The 21,049-nt window shown below is 48.9% G+C and overlaps 1 protein-coding gene across 5 annotated transcripts in view; it reads left to right on the top strand.

Moving 5' to 3' along the window:
• Positions 1-21,049, top strand: part of PRKAG2 (protein kinase AMP-activated non-catalytic subunit gamma 2) — a 275,589-nt gene that overhangs the window by 165,322 nt on the left and 89,218 nt on the right. For 4 of the 5 annotated variants that reach the window (XM_024754453.1, XM_024754452.1, XM_024754455.1 and 1 more), the window contains one exon: positions 5,164-5,375. In XM_024754453.1, coding sequence (XP_024610221.1) covers positions 5,164-5,375 — 212 coding nt within the window. Of the gene's footprint in view, positions 1-5,163; positions 5,376-21,049 lie in introns of those variants that run through there. The other variant, XM_024754457.1, reaches the window with a different exon arrangement.

Here is a 21,049-nt window from a genome sequence, read left to right as displayed (position 1 = left end):
GCTTACCTGGCCCCCTTTCCTTTCATAAGACAGTTTTCCCCCCACTGGTAAAGTGGCATAAGTGTGAGCAGAAGTCCCCTCTCTGGTGAAAATGTCTCTACTCTTTCTGGCTGGCACATAAGAGAAAACATTTTTGAAGGCACCCATCCTCGCCCCGCCAACGCTGCCCCGCCACTGCAGGGAGGCCCCCTGTGCCTCCCACGTCCCCTCCCGTCCTTCAGCAACACCAACGTCCCTCCAGGCACCCATGCTTCCCTCCTCTTGGCCTGTGGAACCACGCTTTCTGGAAGGGTGACTCGCACACCCAAAGTGTGATTCTAAGTGTTTGTGTTCCTTCCCTGGACGATATTCCAGTTTAATCATGGCAAAAACAGTCTAGAATTTGGGTCCGGCTGTGACCTCTGCCATTCACTCCCTAAAGTGAATGGATCCATAATTTTTCTAAGCCCCAGTTTCTTCACCCGTGAAGTGGGGTCATAAACCTGCCCCCTTCCTCTCTCTTTTGGGGTGGGGGCGGTGGGAGCTGCTAGGAGTGTGTCCCAGCACTTTGTAACCAGTAAGATGGTATCGTAAGACTCCACCCTCTTAGAGATGTTTCAGGTTTCAGTGCAAAGAGGGGGCCAGTTTTTGGTTCTAGGAAAGTTCTTTCCCCGTACCCGAAGCTACACACATTCCGAATCCACACAGCATTTTACCTGTCCCCTCCTCCACCCGCACCCACCCCCATAGTCCAGGGCATCGTCCTGTTTCCCAGCAGGAATCACCTGCTCTGAGAAGGGAGGAGAGAGGAAGCAGGAGGCCAGGTGGAAAGGTGGATGCATCTCTTGAACTTGGAAAGATTTCCATGAGAGGAGCTTCCCTGAGGGACGTGGAGTTCTATTGGGTTCCACCAGAAACAGACTGTTCCTACCACCGGCTGGAAAGCCCGGCATCTTCTCCTTATCCTGGGCAGCTCCCCGAGGCTGTGTGTGTCTGGGGCGCGTCCTCTGCATCCAGCCATCCTTTTTGCCCTCTGTGGGGACCGGGTCAGGATCGCCCTGGTGCTCGTGTGGGATGAGTTCCGGCGGACACAGAAGCTGCCGTTGGGGCTTTAAGGAGCCGTCTTAGGTAGCAAGCCGCTTCGTCTCAGTCTCTTTAATTCTTCGCACTTGAGAAATGAACATTCTGTCCCAAGAGCTAGCCAGGAGTTCCACCAGCTCTGAAAGTCCCCCCACAGTGGCCACTAGGCTTCATCCTGAAGACTGTCCTAAGTGGGACAGCATCCTACAGAGAGAAGGGGAAATGGGGAGAGTTGAGGGGGAGAGTGGGCCTGGTGGGGAGCAGGCCCTGTCCGCCGGCTGGGCGCCAGGATCAGGGTGCGGGCGCTTCCAGACAGTGTTAGCCGGCCTCTGCCTCAACAGCAGAACAGTGGCTGAAAAAAGCGATTTCCTGAATAACAAATACATCATTCATGTGATATTAAACATCATATTGAAGAATAGCAAAGGGCCCACCGTGATCCTCTTCCCTGCCGGTCGTTCCCATCACCAGATGCAGCCCGTGTTTCCAGATCCTCCCAGGCACTCTGGGCGAGTGCAGACAGTGGGAGGCAGGTGTACAGGTTCTTCCCCGTCTGTGAAACTCTAAATGGACCCCTCTATGCAGACGGCTCTGCGGTTTGCTTCCTTCATTTACCCCTCTGTCTGGGAGATGAGAAGGACGGTGGGGCTTGCCGTGTTCCGTAGGGAAGAAGGCTGTGGACCTGCAGTGCGTTATGTAGCCTCTTCCTGCTGGTGAGCACCTGTGTCTCAAGCTCTGCTCTGAAGCACCAGGGAGGTGGATGACCCCAGACACTGGCTGGTTAGTGCTGACACGAATACGTCTGACGCACGAATGCCCAGTGGCGGAATGGCTGGGGAAGAACTTGTGCTTGTAGTCGTGAGAGATGCTGCCGAAATGACCCCTCAGGGGCACTGATTTCCTCTGGCCTCGGAAAATTCCCCCGCGGGCCTGGAGCAGGGTTGCTGCCAGATGGGGACGGGTGTAGACTGAGCCCTGCGAGACAGAGTAGGGTCCACCCCACCCTGGTGATTTTTGCTGCTGGCTGAGGGTGCGGAGATCACTGGGGCTGCTTGTCCTTTATGTGAAGAACTCAGGCCCCCGAGGGGCTCCGCCTGAGGGTTCCCTGCGGGTTGTCAGGATGTGGTCAGTGGCACAGGCTTTTGAGCCTAAGAGCCACCCCCACCAAGTCCAGCTCTGTTTCCCCCTCTGTTTGGTCTGCAGCACAAACCCCGAATGCAGGGAACACCCCAAAGAAAGCACAGGAAGGGCCTCTGTGTCCAGTGGCCCAGGCGAGAGTTGGGAGCAGGGACCAGGACGTTTCCCGCTGGACCGTGGCGCCTACGCGGGCTGTCACAGGAGCCAGTGAAGGCCACGCCACCACCCCTGGGGCCTGAGGCCCGCGAGGTGCCCGTCCACAAACAAAGCAGCCCGAGGGCTTCCTTCTTCCATCCGGCACAGCCCCCTGAGAGGCTCGGGGCCGCCCCAGCCTGGCCCGTGGCCTCACTCCTGCTCCGTGGGTATCACCCACAGTCTGGCCTGCCTGCCAGAGCACCTGCAGCTCCCCCTGCAGAGCTGCTGGACCATCAGATCTCCAGCTGCTCGGGGTCCCCAGTCTCCGTCCTCCCCTCCTCACTCCCCCAGCCCCATCTCCAAACGGGCCTTGCTTCTCAAGACCTTCGGGGTGGAAACTTAGGGGCCTTTGCTCTTAGGGGCCTTTCACGTCATGAGTCTGGAGACCTTCAAAACCGTGGTGACAGCATTCTACCTCCTGATTTCACCTGGAGCTCCCCCCAGGTCAGCCTGGGGCCCGGGCGGCAGGGATCCCCACTTGGCGTGGTTCTGTGGGATAAGGGGTCCCTGGAAAATGACACTCCTCCTTTACCTGGTTGCTCTCCCAATGCGTCTGCCTGGGAAATATGGGAGGGAAGATGCCAACTGAGCTTGAGCCCCGGCCCTGCCCCCTTCCCTTTCTCTGCCTGTTGGGGGCCGGCATTGACCAAGCACCTGCCCCTGGCCCGGGACAGCTCTGGGCCGATGATGCGTTTGGGGGCCGGGGGGAGGGGCGGGGAGCGGGGAGCGGGGAGAGAATTCCATACTTTACATTTGGTTTGGTGTGAAGCAGGCAGCTCGTTGTTCCCTCTGGTAGCGCTCGGTACAGACGACATGTGCTGAGTTCAGGGCTGGGAGGCTCCTAGGGCCGCAGAGTCAGCAGGAGGGCGATGGGATGAGTCAGGCGGCCGCTCTGGGCGGGGGGGTGTGCACAGCGATGGCATGAGAGGACGTGGCACAGAGCAGCACAGAGAAAGAGCCCCAGGCTGGTGGCTCGTAGGCTGACCAGTCTTTGTCAAGGTCAGAAAGAACGAGAGGATGGCCGTTGGACCACGTCTACTGATGTCTTTGCTTTGGCTTGCGTGCTTAAGTATTTTTAAATGACCAATTTAAAATAAAAATTTTATTCAGTTACCTATAAATGTGAGAGATCAGACTCAAATCCAGCGTCTGATCTTAGAAAACAAATCAATATCAGGCAACATTATTGTATTCATTTCCTAGAGCTGCCGTAACAAAGTACCACAAACTGGGTGGCATAAAACGACAAGTTTTTTTCTCTCACGGTTCCAGAGGCTGGAATTCTGAAACCAAGGTGTCAGGAGGGCCACGCTCTCTCTGAGACTCTGGATCAAATCCCTCCTCGCCTCTTCTAGCTTCTTTTTGCCTTCTTCCAGTTTTGTTGAGAAATAATTGATACGCATCTCTGTATACGTTTAAGGCATACAGCACGATACTTTGATTTGCGTGTGTTGTGAAACCATGATCACAGTGGGTCGGCTAACATCCCTCATTTCTATAGAAACAATAAAAAGAAAAGAAAAAGGAAAAGAACTTTTCTCCCTGTGACGAGCGCTCAGGATTTACTTTCTTAACAACTGTCCTGTATGTCATACAGCAGTGTTGACTACAGTCGTCATTTTGTACACGACATCCCTGGTACTTATTTATCTTATAACTGGTAATTTGTACCCTTTGATCACCTTCCTCCACTCTTCTAGCTTCTGATGGTCGCCAGCAGCGCTTGGTGTTCCTTGACTCACAGAGGCGTCACTCTGATCTCTGCCTCTGTCATCACATGGCCTTCTCCTCTGTGTGTGTGTGTGTGTGTCTGTGTCTGTGTCTTCTCCTCTTATAAGGACACTACACATAGAGTTAAGAGCCCAAACTACTCCAGTATAATTTCAGCTTGATTCCATCTGCAAAGACTTTATTTCCAAAGAAGGTCACATTCATAGGTACCGGAGGTTAAGACTTTAACATATCTCTCTGGGCGTGGGGGAACGCCGTTCAGCTCATAACAATGATCTTATGGTGTAATCAGCTAGGTGTGAGTGAGAAAGGCCCCCAGGATTGTACCAACCCTGTCGAAGTGTTCGGCCCGTCACTCTGGCAGAGTCCTGTCCCCAGCCTCCTTGCAGTTCCTTGGTCATCGATCCCCACCCGCTTCCTCCTGGTTCCTGTCTATCTGAGTCTTCACTCTGCAAGGCTCCTTCCTTCCCGAAGCCGCCCCCAGCGTGCATCTTCATGGTGATTCTCACTGCTGCACACTCACGGTGACCATCTTCACATGGCACATTTTGACAATAACAGCGTGTCTCGTCTGGTCCCCGGTGTATGTTGTCAGGTGACGTCTGCAACCCTGACCTTTGTCTCTGCTGAATACTTAATGAACTTCCTCATGTCTCGTCTCGAGTAATATGGGTTCCCCTCCGCGTGCTCTTGGCACCATGCTCTGTAGGGGAGGAGGGGAGATCCAATGATCTTGGACTCAGTGGCAGAAAATAGCCTCCGAAGTGTGTGTGTAAGAAGTCTTTCACCCCGACAGCTTCTGGACGGCCCCTTCACAGCAAGGGGGCTCTGCCCGCGACTCAAGTCGGATGTCGAGGGGATTTCTGGGCACAGCTGATTCTAAGGGATTAGAAGTCATTGTCTACTAGCTTGTCGCCAGTATTCAGAATTTGATCTTTTATATTCCTGCCATTTGAGATTTTTGGCCCTTGTAGATGGAAGCCCCTTTCCCTGTGTCAGCCAGATTCTAACGGCCCTGTGTGGTTTCCTCCTCAACTTCAGGCCTCTCTTCCTCTCCATCAACACCCACCCAAGTGGCCAAGCAGCACATGTTTCCTCTCGAATCCTATAAGCATGAGCCTGAGCGACTGGAAAATCGCATCTATGCCTCCTCTTCCCCTCCGGACACAGGCCAGAGGTTCTGCCCGTCCTCCTTCCAGAGTTCAGCCAGGCCTCCGTCAGCATCGCCAACACACCATTCTCCCTCCAAATCTGTAAGTCTGGGCCTTCTCCTGGGGGCCGGGCCGCCAGCTATGGGAGGGAGGGCAGAGTCTGTACACAGCTGAAACTAAAGCTGTGCACTCCTGTGACATTTTTGGTGCATTTTATCATGAATCACAAACTGAGGAAAAAATGGCGAGAGCACAGTAGGCAAATGGAAACCAAATGAATGGTAACATCTGGAACATGATCAGAAAAAGCTTTTTGCTCTCTTAGCTTCTTTTTTTTTTTTTTTTTTTTTTTTTTTTTTTTTTTTGCGGTACGCGGGCCTCTCACTGCTGTGGCCTCTCCCGTTGCGGAGCACAGGCTCCGGACGCGCAGGCTCAGCGGCCATGGCTCACGGGCCCATCCGCTCCGCGGCATGTGGGATCTTCCCGGACCGGGACACGAACCCGCATCCCCTGCGTCGGCAGGCGGACTCTCAACCACTGCACCACCAGGGAAGCCCTGTTAGCTTCTTTTTAAAAATCAGTCATTAAAAGCTTTCTTTGAATTTATCTTGATTGGGTTACTAAAGTAAAAAGTCATAGGCAAAGGCAAAAAATTGTTTTTTGTAGAAATTTTATTCTAGATTTTAAAGATTTAAAGTCTGACATCATTTGACTTGGGAAGCATTCTCGGAAAGGTGAACCTTTCAAAGCAGAGTGGGATGGTGAAACAGGTGTCTTTGCATCCTTCGGAGGATTGGGACTCGTGGGTATGGATGGAAGAAGCTGGCTTAGCACCAGCGCTTAAACACTCTGCATTTCAACACCGTGGGCCCTGCGTGTGGGGACCACCATCACCGCCCCCTAGTTCGTGTTGGCTACCACAGACCCTCAATATCATTCCTGTGCCCAGCAAGGACACGAGGACCGTATCGGTAGAGTCTATGCAGATGGATGTAACTATTTTTATTCAGCTGTGGTGTTAGCTTCCTGCAGCTGCCGTAACAAAGGGGCACAAACTGGGGGTCTTAAAACAACAGGAGGCTATTGTCTCACGGTTCTGGAGGCTGGAAGGGGGCAATCAAGGTTTCGGCAGGACCACGTTCCCTCTGCAATCTCTGAGCGGGGGAGGGTATTTCCTGGCCTCTCCCAGCTTCCGGTAGCCCCGGGATTTTCTTGGATTGTGGCAGCGTCACTCCACCTCCATCTTCACGTGGCTGTCTTCCCTCTGTCTCTGTTTGTGTCCAGTTTTAAACTCTTATGAGAACACCAGTCGTGTTGGATGAGGGCCCAACCCAACTCAGTACGACCGCTTCTTGATGACCTCTGCAAAGACCTGATTTCCAAATAAGGTCGCATTCACAGGTATCAGTGGTCAGGACCTCAGCGTAGCTTTTGGGGGGACACCATCCAGCCATAACAGTTGCTACCTTTGGGGAGAAAGAAGATGCCTTTGTCATGCAGAGAACCTACTGTGACTCTTCTCCTTGTTCCTCTGATGATTGTTTTATTAGGTGTAAGCTTAGCGGAGTATTGTTTTAAGTGCTGAGGAATAAAATGCAAGGTGTTGTCTCTGCCCTCTAGGGCTTACAGTCTTACTGGGAACAGAACAGCACTCAGATAAAACAGTTAAATAAAAGTGGAGAGTAGGTTGGGTGGGCATCTGGAGTGAAACAAATAGTCCACACTGCAGGGGATGGGAAAGGGAAAATACTGTGGTCTGATAAGGGCAAGGAAGCCTTGGGTGATTGTAGGGTCTAAATAAGGGGAGAGGGGAGGGGAGGGCCTCCTGGAAAAGAAAATTAACCATGGCTTGGGGTGGGAAGGAGTGTGACGTGTAGCATAGGGTAGGAGCTGGGGGTGGGGGGCTGTCTCTGGGAGGTGGGCATCTGGCAGAGATTGGGGACCAGAGGACCGCTCACTAGAGACGTGGAGAGGTGCAGGCCTTGGCCGCTTACAGCTAAGGGCCCAGGAGGAAGGTCATCCGTGTTCTTGGGTATGAATGAGAAAAGATCTAGAGGTTTCTGTTCTCCCGGGCATTTTGCAAAGAGATTTGGTCATAGAGACAATAGAACAAATATATCCAAAAAAGGAATGATGGGGCAACCCAAAGATGATCAAAAGCAGGAAGCCACTACTCCCCTCGGGCTGGAGGGACGTGTTGGGAGCCCATCACATGGGAGGTGGAGCCAGTGTGTCTGCCTGGCAGGAGCTGGAACTGCAGAGGAGAAGCAGCCACTGGCCAGAGATGCCACGCGAGGCAGAGGGGTAGAAAGTCTGGCGTCTCCACTGCTTCCTGCCTTCCACCTTGTGCCAAACCTGCCGAGAGGCCAGTGGGCCAGGAGGTCTGGGACAGAAACCCTGGGGGAGGAGTCTCAAAATGTTGGCTTCTTCTCATGGACCAGGGATAACTGACAGGTTAGCCCCGTGTAAGAAGAGACACTGCATGGATGAGGAGACGGTCATTTCGACTTTAGATCATTTGAAGTGATGGTACGGACGCAGACACAGGGTTTTTCCGTGGTTGCAGAAGTTCTGTGCTCGGGACAGCCTCTCCCAGTTTAAGTGAAAGAGAATCCAGAGGGCGTTCTGGGTCTGCCCGCTGTGCCCTGCCCCCACCCCAATTGTGACTAGAAAGTGATATTCTTAACTGTTCATACCACACAACTATGAAGCTCTTGGTGAAAACCAGTGAGCCTGGGCCCTTCCAGGCTTTCTGAGGCGGTTCTGGGGCCAGGGCGGAGGGGTTCTCGGCGGTATCCCATACTCAGCGGTGGGCACGGACCCTGTGCCCTGGTCAGAGCCTGCGATTCCACAAACAGGCTGGGGGAACTGATAGCACCGTGAAGTTTCAACAACCGTGCAGATGTCATGGATGGATAAACATGATGGAAGCATACAATGGAATAGTATTCAGCCTTGAAAAGGAAAGGAAATCCTGACGGACGCTACAACATGGATGAACCTTGAGGACGTTATGCTAAGTGAAATACACCAGTCTTAAAAGGACCGATGTCGTATGATTCCACTTATAGGAGGTCCCTAGAGCCGTCAGGTTCATAGAGACAGAAAGCAAAATGGTGGTCACCAGGGTCTGGATGGGGAGAAATGGGGAGTCAGTGTTTAATGGGGACAGAGTTTCAGTTTGGGAAGATGAAAAAAGTTCTGAAGGTGATGGTGGCGATGGTCACACAACCATATGAATGTACTTGATGCCACTGAATTGTACTCTTAAAAATGGTTAAAAGGATGAATTTTATGTTAAGTATATTTTACCACAGTTTTTTTTCATGATTTAGGAGGCCACAGTTATTTGGACTCCATATACCTTATTGTCCATGATCATTTTACAAAGTTCACCTTGTACAATCTATTAAGAGGTGCTTCTAGGCAATTTGGTAAAAATAAGTGACATGGGGATGGTAGCTGTCTATTTTAGAAACTATATTCAAAATTTATTTTAAGACGGGTTTAGCAGCACATATGTACAAAACAATTAACGCACTTAGTTTTACCTATATATAGGTTATAAATACAATTTTAGAAAACCCTACACATCTGTATATAGCAGTTAATGATAGTAAATCTCTGTAGTCTCAAAATATATCATTATGCCCATTATACCTTCACATAATACATATTGGATTATTCTAATATACTATTAATGCTGATTGAGCAATCCTTTAATTATTATGAACTAGAGACACTTTCGGTTGTATCCTTTCACCACTTCTTTTTAATGATCGAGTCAACACTGCAATGTTTATATAGTTTGAGCTTCAGAAAATCACGATCAAATCAGAATCAAAATCAAATCAGAAAATCAAAACCAAAACACTTATGTTTTGAAATGATCTGTTTCAAAATTGGAAGACAGTGTTCCCACCGGCTACAGACATTAAACAGGGGCCTTCATCATGTGTGAGTTTTATCCCACAAGGCCTCCAGGAGCTTCTTCGGCATGTTGGTCACAGCCTCTGCAGCTGTAGTTCGGCCCAGGTCTCTGCTTTCAGCAGCCCTTGGCAGCAGGGCTGGTGATGGATTCAAGTTGATTTAAGTGTTTCTTTCTAATTGGATTATGTTGACTGTCCTTATGTGCTAAGTAAGAGTTTAGCTGATTTCATGCATTCCGTTACTGGCATAATCTTTATAGAGGAATGTGAGCTGCTTAAAGACGTCTATCAGCCTGCAAATATTTAGATATAATTCATCTCTGCCTTTTGGAATAAAAAGATGCTCTCTGTAAACATTGGCTTTTATCAAAGCGGATCACTTTTATAAAATCCCTTTTATAATCACTTTTATAAACTTTGTTCCCGTGAATTTTATTCTAAAATTGTGAAGGGGATGAGGGTAATGAATTAGTCTTTAGCAGACAGCACTCATTTTATCATTTATTTACTCAGCAAATATTTATGAAGCAACCGCTGGGTGCCAGACACTGTGCTCGGAAAGGCTGATGGGATGACAAGTACGTAAGCGGCTCTTATGAGGCAGGGACAGTGTTCATTTTGTTCGCCATTTATTAACAGCACATTATGCAAGGGAGGGGTTCGGTAAATAGCTGAGGACTCACTGAACAAAGGAAGGAGCTCCTGTCTGTTGGGGGGCCACAAACAGGGAAATAGTCGTAATAGAATATTCGATAGAGCCTGAGTAGTTCTCATGGGAGAAAATCTCCAGTCCAGCGTGAGCACAAACGCCAGGCCCAGGGCTTCCCGGGTGGTGCAGAGGTTAGGGATCCGCCTGCCAACGCAGGGGACACGGGTTCGAGCCCCGATCCGGGAAGATCCCACACGCCGCGGAGCAACTAAGCCCGTGTGCCACAACTACTGAGCCTGCTCTCTAGAGCCTGCGAGCCACGACTACTGAGCCTGCATGCCACAGCTACTGAGCCCGTGCACCACAACTACTGAGCCTGCGCTCTAGGGCCCATGAGCCACAACTACTGAGGCTGCACTCTGGAGCCCACGAGCCACAACTACTGGGCCCGCGTGCCACGACTACTAAAGCCCGCACACCCAGAGCCTGTGCTCCGCAACAGGAGAAGCCACTGCAATGAGAAGCCCACGCAGCGCAATGAAGAGCAGCCCCTCCTCACTGCATCTAGAGAAAACCCGCGCACAGCAACGAAGACCCAGCACAGCCAAAAATTAACTAATTAATTAATTAAAAAAAAAAAAACAATCCCAGAGGAAGGAAGTGGACATTTTTTGCAGCAGCAGCAGAGAGCAATAATCAGCTCTGCATTTTAAGATGGTCCCTCTGGTGGGGTGTGGAAATTAGATTGGATTTGGGTACAGCAGGGGCTCAGATGAGATGCAGTGTGAAATGATCTGGGCCTGGTGGCAGCTGACAGTGGAAAGAAGGGGGCTGGTGTTAAAACGTAGAGAGCTGTTTAAGACGTCAAATTGAAAAGAACTGGGGATGTAGTTATTGATTAGTTGAGGGCAGAAAAGAGAAGAATCAAGGACGATTCCGAAGGTTTTGCCTTGGGAAACTGGATGGGTGGTAGTTGCACTTGCTGGGATAGGGAACAGAGGAGAAGGAGAAGCAGGCTGTGTGTGTGCATGTGTGTATGTGAGCACGTGGAGGTGTGTATAAGTGGACACACGTGTGTGTTGGCTGGTGATGGTACAACAGGTGCCCGTGGGGGTGTCCAAAGGGCAACTGGATATGTGAGTCTGGAGCTAAAAATTAAGATTTTAATTAATTTGTTTGTTTATATTTATTTTTTTTGACCGCACCATGCGGCTTGCAGCATCTCAGTTCCCCAACCAGGGATTGAACCCGGGCCACGGCAGTGAAAGCCTGGAATCCTAACCACTAGGCCACCAGGGAACTCCCCTGGAAATTAAGATTTTTAAATCATCAGAATATAGAAGGTAATTTATGCCATGAGAGTAGATGAAGTAATCTGGAGAGATGTATGGTGGTTGAGAAGAAAGCCAGAAGAACGTAGGCATTTGAAGGACGAACAAAGGATGGGGATTCTGAACTGCCTGGAAAGTAGGCAGAAAACCAGGCAAACACAGTATCACAGAAGCACAAGGACTGTACTTCGTTGTGTTTCACGCACTTGGAGGGCGTGATCGGTGACGTTCCTGGCCATGGACCGTAAGGACTGAGGTCATCGGTAGCCTTGGCAGGAATACTTTCAAGGGCACGGTCAAGAGCAGAAGCCGTGTGATGTGGGGTGAATGATTAAGAGGTGAAGATGTGGAGGTCTGTAGTGTAGATGACTTTCCAGAATCCTGACTTCGAGGGGGAAGAGATGGGGCTGTAGCTGGAAGAATGGAGGTGATGGTTTGTTCCCATAAGGATTTAAACACTTGACAGGGAACAAGTTAGTAGGAAGGGAGCAGTTAAAGATAGAAGGGGAAAAGCAAGCGTTACATCTGGGCTTGTAAAGGAAACGGGTGAGTTTCCTTAGGAGGTGGGAGCATACGGTGAGCGTATTTGTCTGGAACCAATGGAAGAATCCTCCTCCGTGGGGTCGAAAACTTGATGTGAAGGTATTCAAATGATCGGTCCTGATCCCATTTCCTTTCTACAGCAGTCACGCCCGTCTCCCCCTCATTTTCTTCTAGTAATTTCACTCTTGACCTGGGTCCTCAATCAGAGTACCTAGAAGCAGAGGCTGGGACGGGGTTTCAGATGCAAGTTTGTTTATTTATTAGGAGTGCTCTCAGAAGAAAGCTCTCAGGACCAAGGGAAGGGAAGAAACAAAGCAAAGGTGTGGTTTCACATGAGATTTAGCCTCAGCCTGTTAACGGGGCAGCTGTGGATTGTAAACTGCACCAGAATTTGCTCTGCCTCGAGGCAAGGAAACTGGGCTTTTTTTTTTTTTTTTTTTTAATTTATTTTTGGCTGCCTTGAGTCTTTGTTGCTGAGCCCGTACTTTCTCTAGTTGCGGGGCTACTCTTCGTTGCGGTGCGCAGGCTTCTCACTGCGGTGGCTTCTCTTGCTGCGGAGCACGGGCTCTAGGCGCGTGGGCTTCAGTAGTTGTGGCTCGCAGGCTCTAGAGCGCAGGCTCAGTAGTTGTGGCACACGGGCTTAGTTGCTCCACGGCATGTGGGATCTTCCCGGACCAGGGCTCGAACCCGTGTTCCCCGTATTAGCGGGCGGATTCTTCACCTCTGCGCCACCGGGGAAGCCCCCGAAACTGGGCTTTTGTGTCTTCATATGGCGGCGCCCTTAACTGTGGGATGCCCAGGATGAGGGAAATGTACCTGCAGCTGGGATGGGGCCTGTCACCCAAGGACAGTCCTGTAAGGAGGTTGCATGTTTGGGCCATTAGCAGCAGCCCCTGTAGCAACTTGGTGTCCCCCAAACTAGTCACAGGGAACCTAAGACACCTGTTGCAGCCTGGAGTCTCCATTCTCCTCTTCTCTTGCCAGCTTGATTCCTGTCACCAACAGGGGTAGGTACTGTATCCGTTTTTCTATTGCTGAATAACAAGCCTCCCCCCAGTTCGGGACAACAACCTTTTATTTAACTCTCCCTTCTGTGGGTCAGCAGTTTGGGTTGGGCATTCTTCTTGGCTCAGCTGTGCTAACTCACACATCTGTGGTCACTTAGCAGGTCACTTGGGGACTGGCTGGACCAGAGTGACCTCAGCCAGAACAGCTTGTCTCTGTTCCATGTGGTCTCCTCCTGCAACCGGCCAGCCTGGACGTGTTCTCATGACCGTGACAGGGCTCCACGAGACAGGGTGCCCCATACCAGGCTTCTTGAGGCTGGGCTCAGAACCGCCCCTCTGTAGCTCCTCCATCCTGGGTAGAATCTGTGTCCTCTCCCCTTGGATCTGGGTTGGGCTTATGACTTGCTTTGGCCCACAGAACGAAATGGAAGTGACAGTCACGTTGCAGAGGGCATGGACGCAGGGAGATGGGGAGGATGCGGGCCAGTTTTGAAATATACTCCTGTCTTATCACTTGATTCCAGCAGCTGGATCTGCCGTTGAACACACGATGTGCTCGAGTCTAGAGGCTCATTCATCTATATTTAAGGAGTCTAATTTAGACGGCTGACCTCTCCGAGAGTGACTTCCTGTTAAGCAGACTGCTGCAGTTTGTGTTCCCCAAGCAGCAGAGAATCTAAGGTAGATATTAGAGTGCAGGATGTTTATTAGGAAGTGCTCTTAGGATCAACACCTGTGGAGGAGGGAAGGCGGGAAGAAGGACAGAGGGAGAAGTTGCGGTGTGGTACAGTCTCAACAAAGTCCTCTGCAGACCACAGGGAGCTCCTCAGAGCGGCCCCAAGTTGGGCCAAAGGAGCCAGACCTTTATACCATCACCACCTGTCCTAGAAGGGACTTGACCCTGGGCAAGGCAGCTCTCTTCAGCCAAGGGCCATCCTAGCTGATAGTTGAGGGTCACCAATTGGCAGATTCCCAACAGCTGGAGGAAAGTCCTTCATTGTTGAAAGGGGATCAGAGTAGTACAGGTGACCCTTGAACACCACAGGTTTGAACCGCATGGGTACACTTCTATGCAGATTTTTGTCAACAGTAAACACTGCAGTACTGCACAGTCTGAGGTCAGTTGAATCCTTGGATACATGACCACAGATACAGAGGAACCATGTATATGTAGAGCTGACTTAAGTTACACTGGATTTTCCACTGTGTGAAAGGTCAGCACCCCTAACCCTCACATTGTTAAGGGTCAACTGTACATCACAGCCTCTGATACATGGACTTATTCTCTATTCTTCCAATTTATGATACCAAGATTCTGGTGGCTGAAAATAAGGGCTATCGTATTTCTCCTATGATATAGTTAATATGTAATTGAACTGAAGAAAAAGGTTCAGGATGGTTGGTTGGGACTGAATGAAAAAGGTTTCATTAGGCCCAGGGGGAGAGGAACTAAAGCCCCAAGCCAACAACCAGCACCAGCATCCCAGCGGTAGGAGTGAGCCACCACGGAAGTGGATCATCCAGCCCCAGTCAAGCCTTCAGATGAGACCACAGCCCCAGCCCAAACCCGACTAGACACCTGGCAAGAGATCCTGCACCAGGACCACCCGCCAAGCTGCTCATGAACCACACTGATCCACAGAAACCATTAAGACATAATGTATTAGTCTGCTGGGGCTGCCATAACAAAATATCACAGACTGGGTGACTTAAACAACAGAAATTTATTTCTCACAGTTCTGGGGGCCAGAAGTCCGAGATCAAGGTGTTGACAGGTTTGGTTTCTCCTGAGGGCTCTCTCCTTGGGTGCAGGTGACCGTCATCTCTCTGTGTCCTCACCTGGCCTTTCCTCCAAGCACACACATCCCTGGTGTCTCTTCCTCCTCTTACAAAGACACCAGTTCTATTGGATTAGGGCCCCACCCTTGTGACCTCATTTGACCTTAATTACTTCTTTCTCTTCTTTTTTTTTCATTTTTGGCCGTGTTGGGTCTTCGTTACTACGCAAGGGCTTTCTCTAGTTGTGGCAGATGGGGGCTGCTCTTCGTTTTGGAGCACAGGCTCTAGGCATGTGGGCTCAGTAGTTGTGGTTCATGGGCCCTAGAGCGCAGGCTCAGTAGTTGTGGCACACAGGCTTAGTTGCTCCATGGCACGTGGGATCTTCCCAGACCAGGGCTCGAACCTGTGTTCCCTGCATTGGCAGGCAGATTCTTAACCACTGCACCACCAGGGAAGTCCCCTTAATTACTTCTTTAAAGGTCCTATCTCCAAATACAATCCCATTGAGGGTTAGGGCTTCAACATATGAATTTGGGGGGCTGGGGGGAAACAATTCAGTCCATAACAGATAATAAAGTATTAATTGTTGTCTTAAGCCCCTGAGCTTTGGGGTGATCTGCTATGTATCAAAAGATAACTGATACTTGTTTGATCCCGTATGTGGGGAAGCAACAATTCAGTGGAGTCAAGAATAGATAATAAACTCAGGAACTTTGGGTTCTTTTAAAAAACTGACCATCTTGTCCCTGAATCAATCTCTAAGATCCCTAGTTTTCCTAGTATGAAAATTTGGAAAGAAATCAGTAACCAATTTTCAAGATTGCTATTTGGAATAATTAGCCCCTTTTTTAAGATGGAAAAGCCCTTTTTAAAAATATTTATTTATTTATTTGGTAGCGCTAGTTCTTAGTTGTGGCTCGCAGGCTCCTTCATTGCAGCATGTGAGCTCCTTAGTTGTGGCTCCAGGGCTCCTTAGTTGCGGCACACAGCCTCCTTAGTTGTGGCATGCAAACTCTTAGTTATAGCATGCATGTGGGATCTAGTTCCCTGACCAGGGATCAAACCCAGGGCCCCTGCCTTGGGAGTGTGGAGTCTTATCCACTGCGCCACCAGGCAAATCCCAGAAAAGCCCTTTAAACATCTAAAAATATTTCAAATCACTTGACATTAAGAAGTAGTTTAAAATTTTCTATGCACTACTTTGTTTTATATTTCTGTCTACCATTTAAAATATCAGGTTATATAACCTAATAAGGTCTTGACGTTAAGACTATCTGCCCAGAAATGGCAAACTAGCAGTTTCATCATCTGTTACTCACAACAGATTAGATACTTTAAAAATAGTTTGAAAAAAATTCACATTGTATCAAGGAGTAGGAGCTACAGAGAGAACTGATTCAAGATGGGACTGGTTATCATGAGAGCTGGAACTCAGACAAGTGCTGTCTGTGTGTTGGAGAGGCTGGCAGAGAATGTACATTCTCCTAGCTGTCCAGAAGAGGTATTAGCACTAGCATTCCTCCTGTGTTCCTGCAGTGTTGGTGTCCTGACTTCATGAGCGGAAAGAAGGCGGAGCCCAAGTAAGAGAGATGTACTTGGCTGAGAGCTTGGCCCGTTTTCTGGGCAGTGGTCTGGGTCTGTGGGATTCTCCTTTACTCTGTTCCCCAGGGTAGCTGAACTCCAAGGAGAGGATATTGGGTCTTTTTACCTCAACATTTTTTTTAACGCTTGATAAATGCCCTGCTTCTGTCACCTCCCCGAGGACCCAAGAAGGAACTCATTCCTTCAGCAGTTATTTCCCAAGACCCTATCGTTTGCCTGGCACTGAGTACTCAAAGATGGCTGAGATGATTCCTGCCCTCAAGAGTCTCCCAGCAAGAAGTAAGTCCTGCAGAATCAGGACCCTGAGCTAAAGCATTGGAGGAGCACCTCCCACCTCTTCCCTCATGGGTCACAACCTAACGGATGGGGGATCGGTCTCGAAAGACTCACAGGTCCCACGGCTGTGCCCTTGGCAGTGTTGTGATCACGGAGATACAAGTGTGGGGTAAAAAAATGTAAATCTCCAGTGGTGGATTATTTTGCTGTCTTGGATGATGGCGCCAACCCTTCCCGTGGTTAAATCTGCCATCACGACAGTGGCCACCTTAGGACTCATCTTGAAATTTCCCCCCTGGAGGAGCAATCCCGCCTTCACCTGGCAGAAGCAATGGTTAAAATGTTGGTGTCACACAGAGTTGGGATCTACGCCGGAGTTAATAGCGAGGATATACGAATAGTATCTCTCCCAGGAGGCAGAATCCATCACGATCATCTGTTTCTCTCACTTGGGCTGGTGTGAAGGACGTCACCTAAATAAGTAACAGGCCAAACGTATCTCTGCTGAAAAAACTGTCTCAGTCACCGAGTTCTCTAAGCTAGGGGCGGAAGCCACCTTGCAGGGTGTGCCTGAGTGGGTGTGAGATGACAGAGGATGGACAGAGAACGTGGACAACTTTGTCAAGAAGTTTGGCCTGAAGACGAGCTGTGAGCAAGGGCTGTAGCTGGAGGGGGTTCCAGAAGGGCATTTCTTTTGAAGACGTGTGTGTCTCACGCGTGTGAATATGCTGGCGAAAGGAGTTACAAGTTCCTGAACCTTCGAGGCCTCTCTCCCCGTGCCTCTGTTTGAAAGGAAGATAGTGTTTAGTTCACAGGATCAAATGAAATAATCTGCGTAAAGTTACCCAGGGGCTCCTGAGCTAGGCTTGAATTGAATTGAATTGAACCAAGGCAATTGGGTTCCAAAACCCAATGCTCTTGCTCTGGTTTTTCGCTACCTCTTGAGACGTCCCAGACTCTCAGCCTAGCCATTGCACACTGACTCAGCATCTTAGCCCATACCCCTAATTCAGGGCTCTGCACACTCTGGCCCATGGGCCAAACCTGGCCTATTGTTTTTGTCATTAAAGTTTTATTAATATGTGGCCACAATTATTCATTTATACGTGTTCTTTAGCTGCTTTCATGCTACAACAGCAGACGTGAGTAGTTGCAACAGAGACTGGGTGGCCTTCAAAGCCTGAAATATTTACTACCTGACCTTTTTTCAGAAAAAAAAATAATAATAATGCCAGCTTCTGACTAATCTGTCCCCGAGCTTCCCTTTACTACCTCCCAGACTAGTTGCTAAGACATCCTGTGCAAAGTGGCAGAATGAGACTAGTCCTCAAAAAGGCAAGAAACAGGCTGTAGAGCTTTGCCCCCACCAAGTGCATGGGGCACATCCCGCTGGGGAGGGCAAGTGGGTTAGTCACTAGTCCCCCCCACGAGAGGCCCAGGAATCAGAATGGCCGAAAAGATGGCAAACTGGCCCATAGGCCACAGAGCTAGGACTGAAGGATTTGCATTCTCCTCCCCCTCAGAGTGTTATAACAGGATGCAGGCTGCTTTTGGACTGGACTGGGGACATTTGGAATAATGTGAGTTTAGGTGGAAGGGCCCTTGTTCTTCCCCTTAATCTCCTTGAGTTAGGAAAGGATGCAGATTTGATGCAGGCAGCACAGATGAGCGCCATAAACTTCACTGGCTACCCTGGCGGCGGTTTTCAGAGGAGTGTGTTGGTCGGACTTGCATTTTAATAGAAGGATGCCTCCAGTGATGAGCTGGAGGTTGAACTTCACGGAGGGAAGACAAGCAAGCCAACCAGAAAGTCTTACAATAATCCAGCGAGAGATGACAAAGCACTGAACTATGGCCACAGGAGTGGAGATTTGGAGGAAGGGATCGATTATAAAAGAATCTGAGGCAGAATAGGCTGGCCTCAGTGATGCCCAGATAAATGGCATGTGGAAGGAGGGGTCTAGGGTGACTCTCCAGTTTCTGGCATGAAAGGATGGATGCCCTTGTCGTCAAATTAGGAAGGGGAAGTAGATCTGGGGATGAAAGACAAGTTCTATTTGGGGCACACTTTCTTTGATTCTTTTGGGACATCAAATAGAGGTATCAAGAGCCTGGATATATAGTCTGGAGTGGAGAAGCAGAGGTTAGAAAAATGATCTTCTTTGTGCATTTCATTTACCATTTATTAAACCAAAGACATCAAGACTCTAAACAGCTTTACCTGTATAACTGCTGGCGCCGGGAAGAAAACATAGTTTCATCTTATAAGGGACACTTTACTAACACAGTTGTGTGAAAATGCATTTTAGGGGCTGAACATTCAAGAGTGGAAAAATTACTGTACCTAATCATGCATTCAAGATGGGCTTGTCTTGATTTGCATTTAGATGGGAATTCCTTTAGCTCTGAACCAGGATTGTCCCCTAACTCGCAGCATTAGAAAAGCATTAACTTTAGCTGGTGAGGTATCGGTACAACAGTGACACAGCCGTAACACCAGTACTAATAGTGTTCCCTTAATGACTCAGTAGAAATTAGCTGATGGAGTGGTGGAAAAGTTTAGATGCTTTCCTTGGCATCTCTCTGAGAATGGAGTGCCTGCCCTGTTAATGAATGACGCCCAAATTCTACAGCAGAGCTGGAGTAAACCTGTTTCAAGGGGGTGTGTGTTGTAACATTTTTTCCACTATGTTTCTTTTTTTTTTTTTGGCCTCCCTGGGTGCACTGCATGTGGGATCTTAGTTCCCCGACCAGGGATGGAACCCGCACCCCCTGCAGTGGAAGCGCGGAGTCTTAACCACTGGATCACCAGGGAAGTCCCTCCACTAGTTTTGAGGCTTAGCGTGGAACCCGAAACCAAGGTTATTTTGAGTCCTGAGTAAGACTGACATCTGCTCATCTTGAGTGTGATTAAAGCAGATGTACATTTTATTCAGAAAAAGGGAAATTGAAGCAAGTAGTTCAGTAAAAAGCCCGCTAAGGCAGGGCTCCCCAGCCCCCGGTACTGCTCCAAGGCCTGTTAGGAACGGGGCGGCACAGCAGGAGGTGAGCAGCTGGCAACTGGGTGACGCTTCACCTGCAGCTTCCCATCGCTCGCTCGCATCACCGCCTGAACCACCGCCCCTCCCCCACCCCCATCCCTGGAAAAATTGTCTTCCATGAAACCGGTCCCTGGTACCAAAAAAGTTGGGGACCACTGCTCTAAGGAACTACAGAGAGGAGATTCTACTATGATTTCTACAGCTCTGCCAATGTTTCCCTCTCTACACACTGTCTCAAAAGCAAATTAAAAGTCCCTTGCTTATAATGCGTTCACTCACAAATTGGTAAGCCTATTCAGTGATCTTGGTTTAGCCTGATTAAGCCATTCCACTTACTTTCTTTGCCTTTGATTTTAAAAATTAGATGCATCTGGAGAAGTATTTCATGCTCTCTTAAAAACAGCATTCCTCTAAGATGAAAAGTTCTGGAGGTCGGTTGCACGACAATGTAAATGTACTTGACACTACGAACTGTGCGCTTAAGAATGGTTATGAAGGGAAATTTTATGTTAGGTGTAATTTGCTACAATTAGGATAATTTTTTAAAAAATCATTCCTCTAATGATATAAAGAGAAGCATAAAGAGGAGAATAAAAACTTCCTGTAGTTCTACCACTTCGAGACGGTTAAATTGTGGGGTCGCGTTCTTTGCTTGGCCTTTGTCGTTCCTTTATACACAGATATAGAAATAGACATATCAGAAACGTAGACAATGGAATAAACTGTTTAGCAACTTAGGTTTTCACTTAATATTATAACCAGGCCCCTGTCTTCAATTTATATATTTTGGTTGTCAGGAGAATGTCATTTTTAAGTCTCCTGTTCATAAAACTTGGTGGTTACACAGCATTAACTAACTTTATACTATTCAAACTATAAAGCACACTGCCAGGTCTAATACGGTAAACAACAAACATCACGCATAGCCTGGAGCATGTGTATAACATACCAAAGCCGTTGGATAGAGACCATGTTGATATTTGGATACAAAATAGCGCAATTTCAATAGATATACTCACTAACAATCAGATTCTTTTAAGACACCGAGTATACACCATACTTTGGTCCCTGGAGGTCAGAAGGGTTTTGAGCTTTTGCCTGCCCACGACTCAGCTGCCAGTTTGAGGGGTCAGGTGAGCAGGGCAGTGAAAGGAACACGTTTTACCTTAAGGTCTGTCCTCATTCCTGGACTTGAATCTGACCTTCCACTTTTATTTTGTCTGGCAATTAAGACTGGTTTGGGGGGTCCCCAAATACCAATTCATGTGCATCACCCATGCTTCATGACACTAGAATTGGGTCATAATATCAATACAGTTTATCCTTTTCCAGGATGTAAGAATGAATTGCAGAAATAATTTCCCACTAGCTGTGTTTGATGTGTTGGAACATAGCTAGTGGAAAATATCTACTTAATTCATTCAGGATTTTTCCTAGGATGCCCCCCACGAGGCTGTATGCAGCACTTCATGCTGAAATAATCAAAGAAATGATCTTCAAAATAGAGGCCTGGTCTTAGTGGTTCAAGACCCCGTCTCCTTCCTGCTGTCAGGACACGGTTCCACAGATGGGGCTGTGTTTTCACTCCGCCTGTCCACTTGCTCAATCTTACAAACAGG

Source organism: Neophocaena asiaeorientalis, unplaced genomic scaffold (assembly GCF_003031525.2).
Source record: "Neophocaena asiaeorientalis asiaeorientalis breed wild unplaced genomic scaffold, Neophocaena_asiaeorientalis_V1.1 scaffold407, whole genome shotgun sequence".
Classification (NCBI taxonomy): Eukaryota; Metazoa; Chordata; class Mammalia; order Artiodactyla; family Phocoenidae; genus Neophocaena; species Neophocaena asiaeorientalis.
The sequence above is the reverse complement of the archived record's forward strand: the minus strand, read 5'-3'. Positions and strand labels throughout refer to the sequence as shown.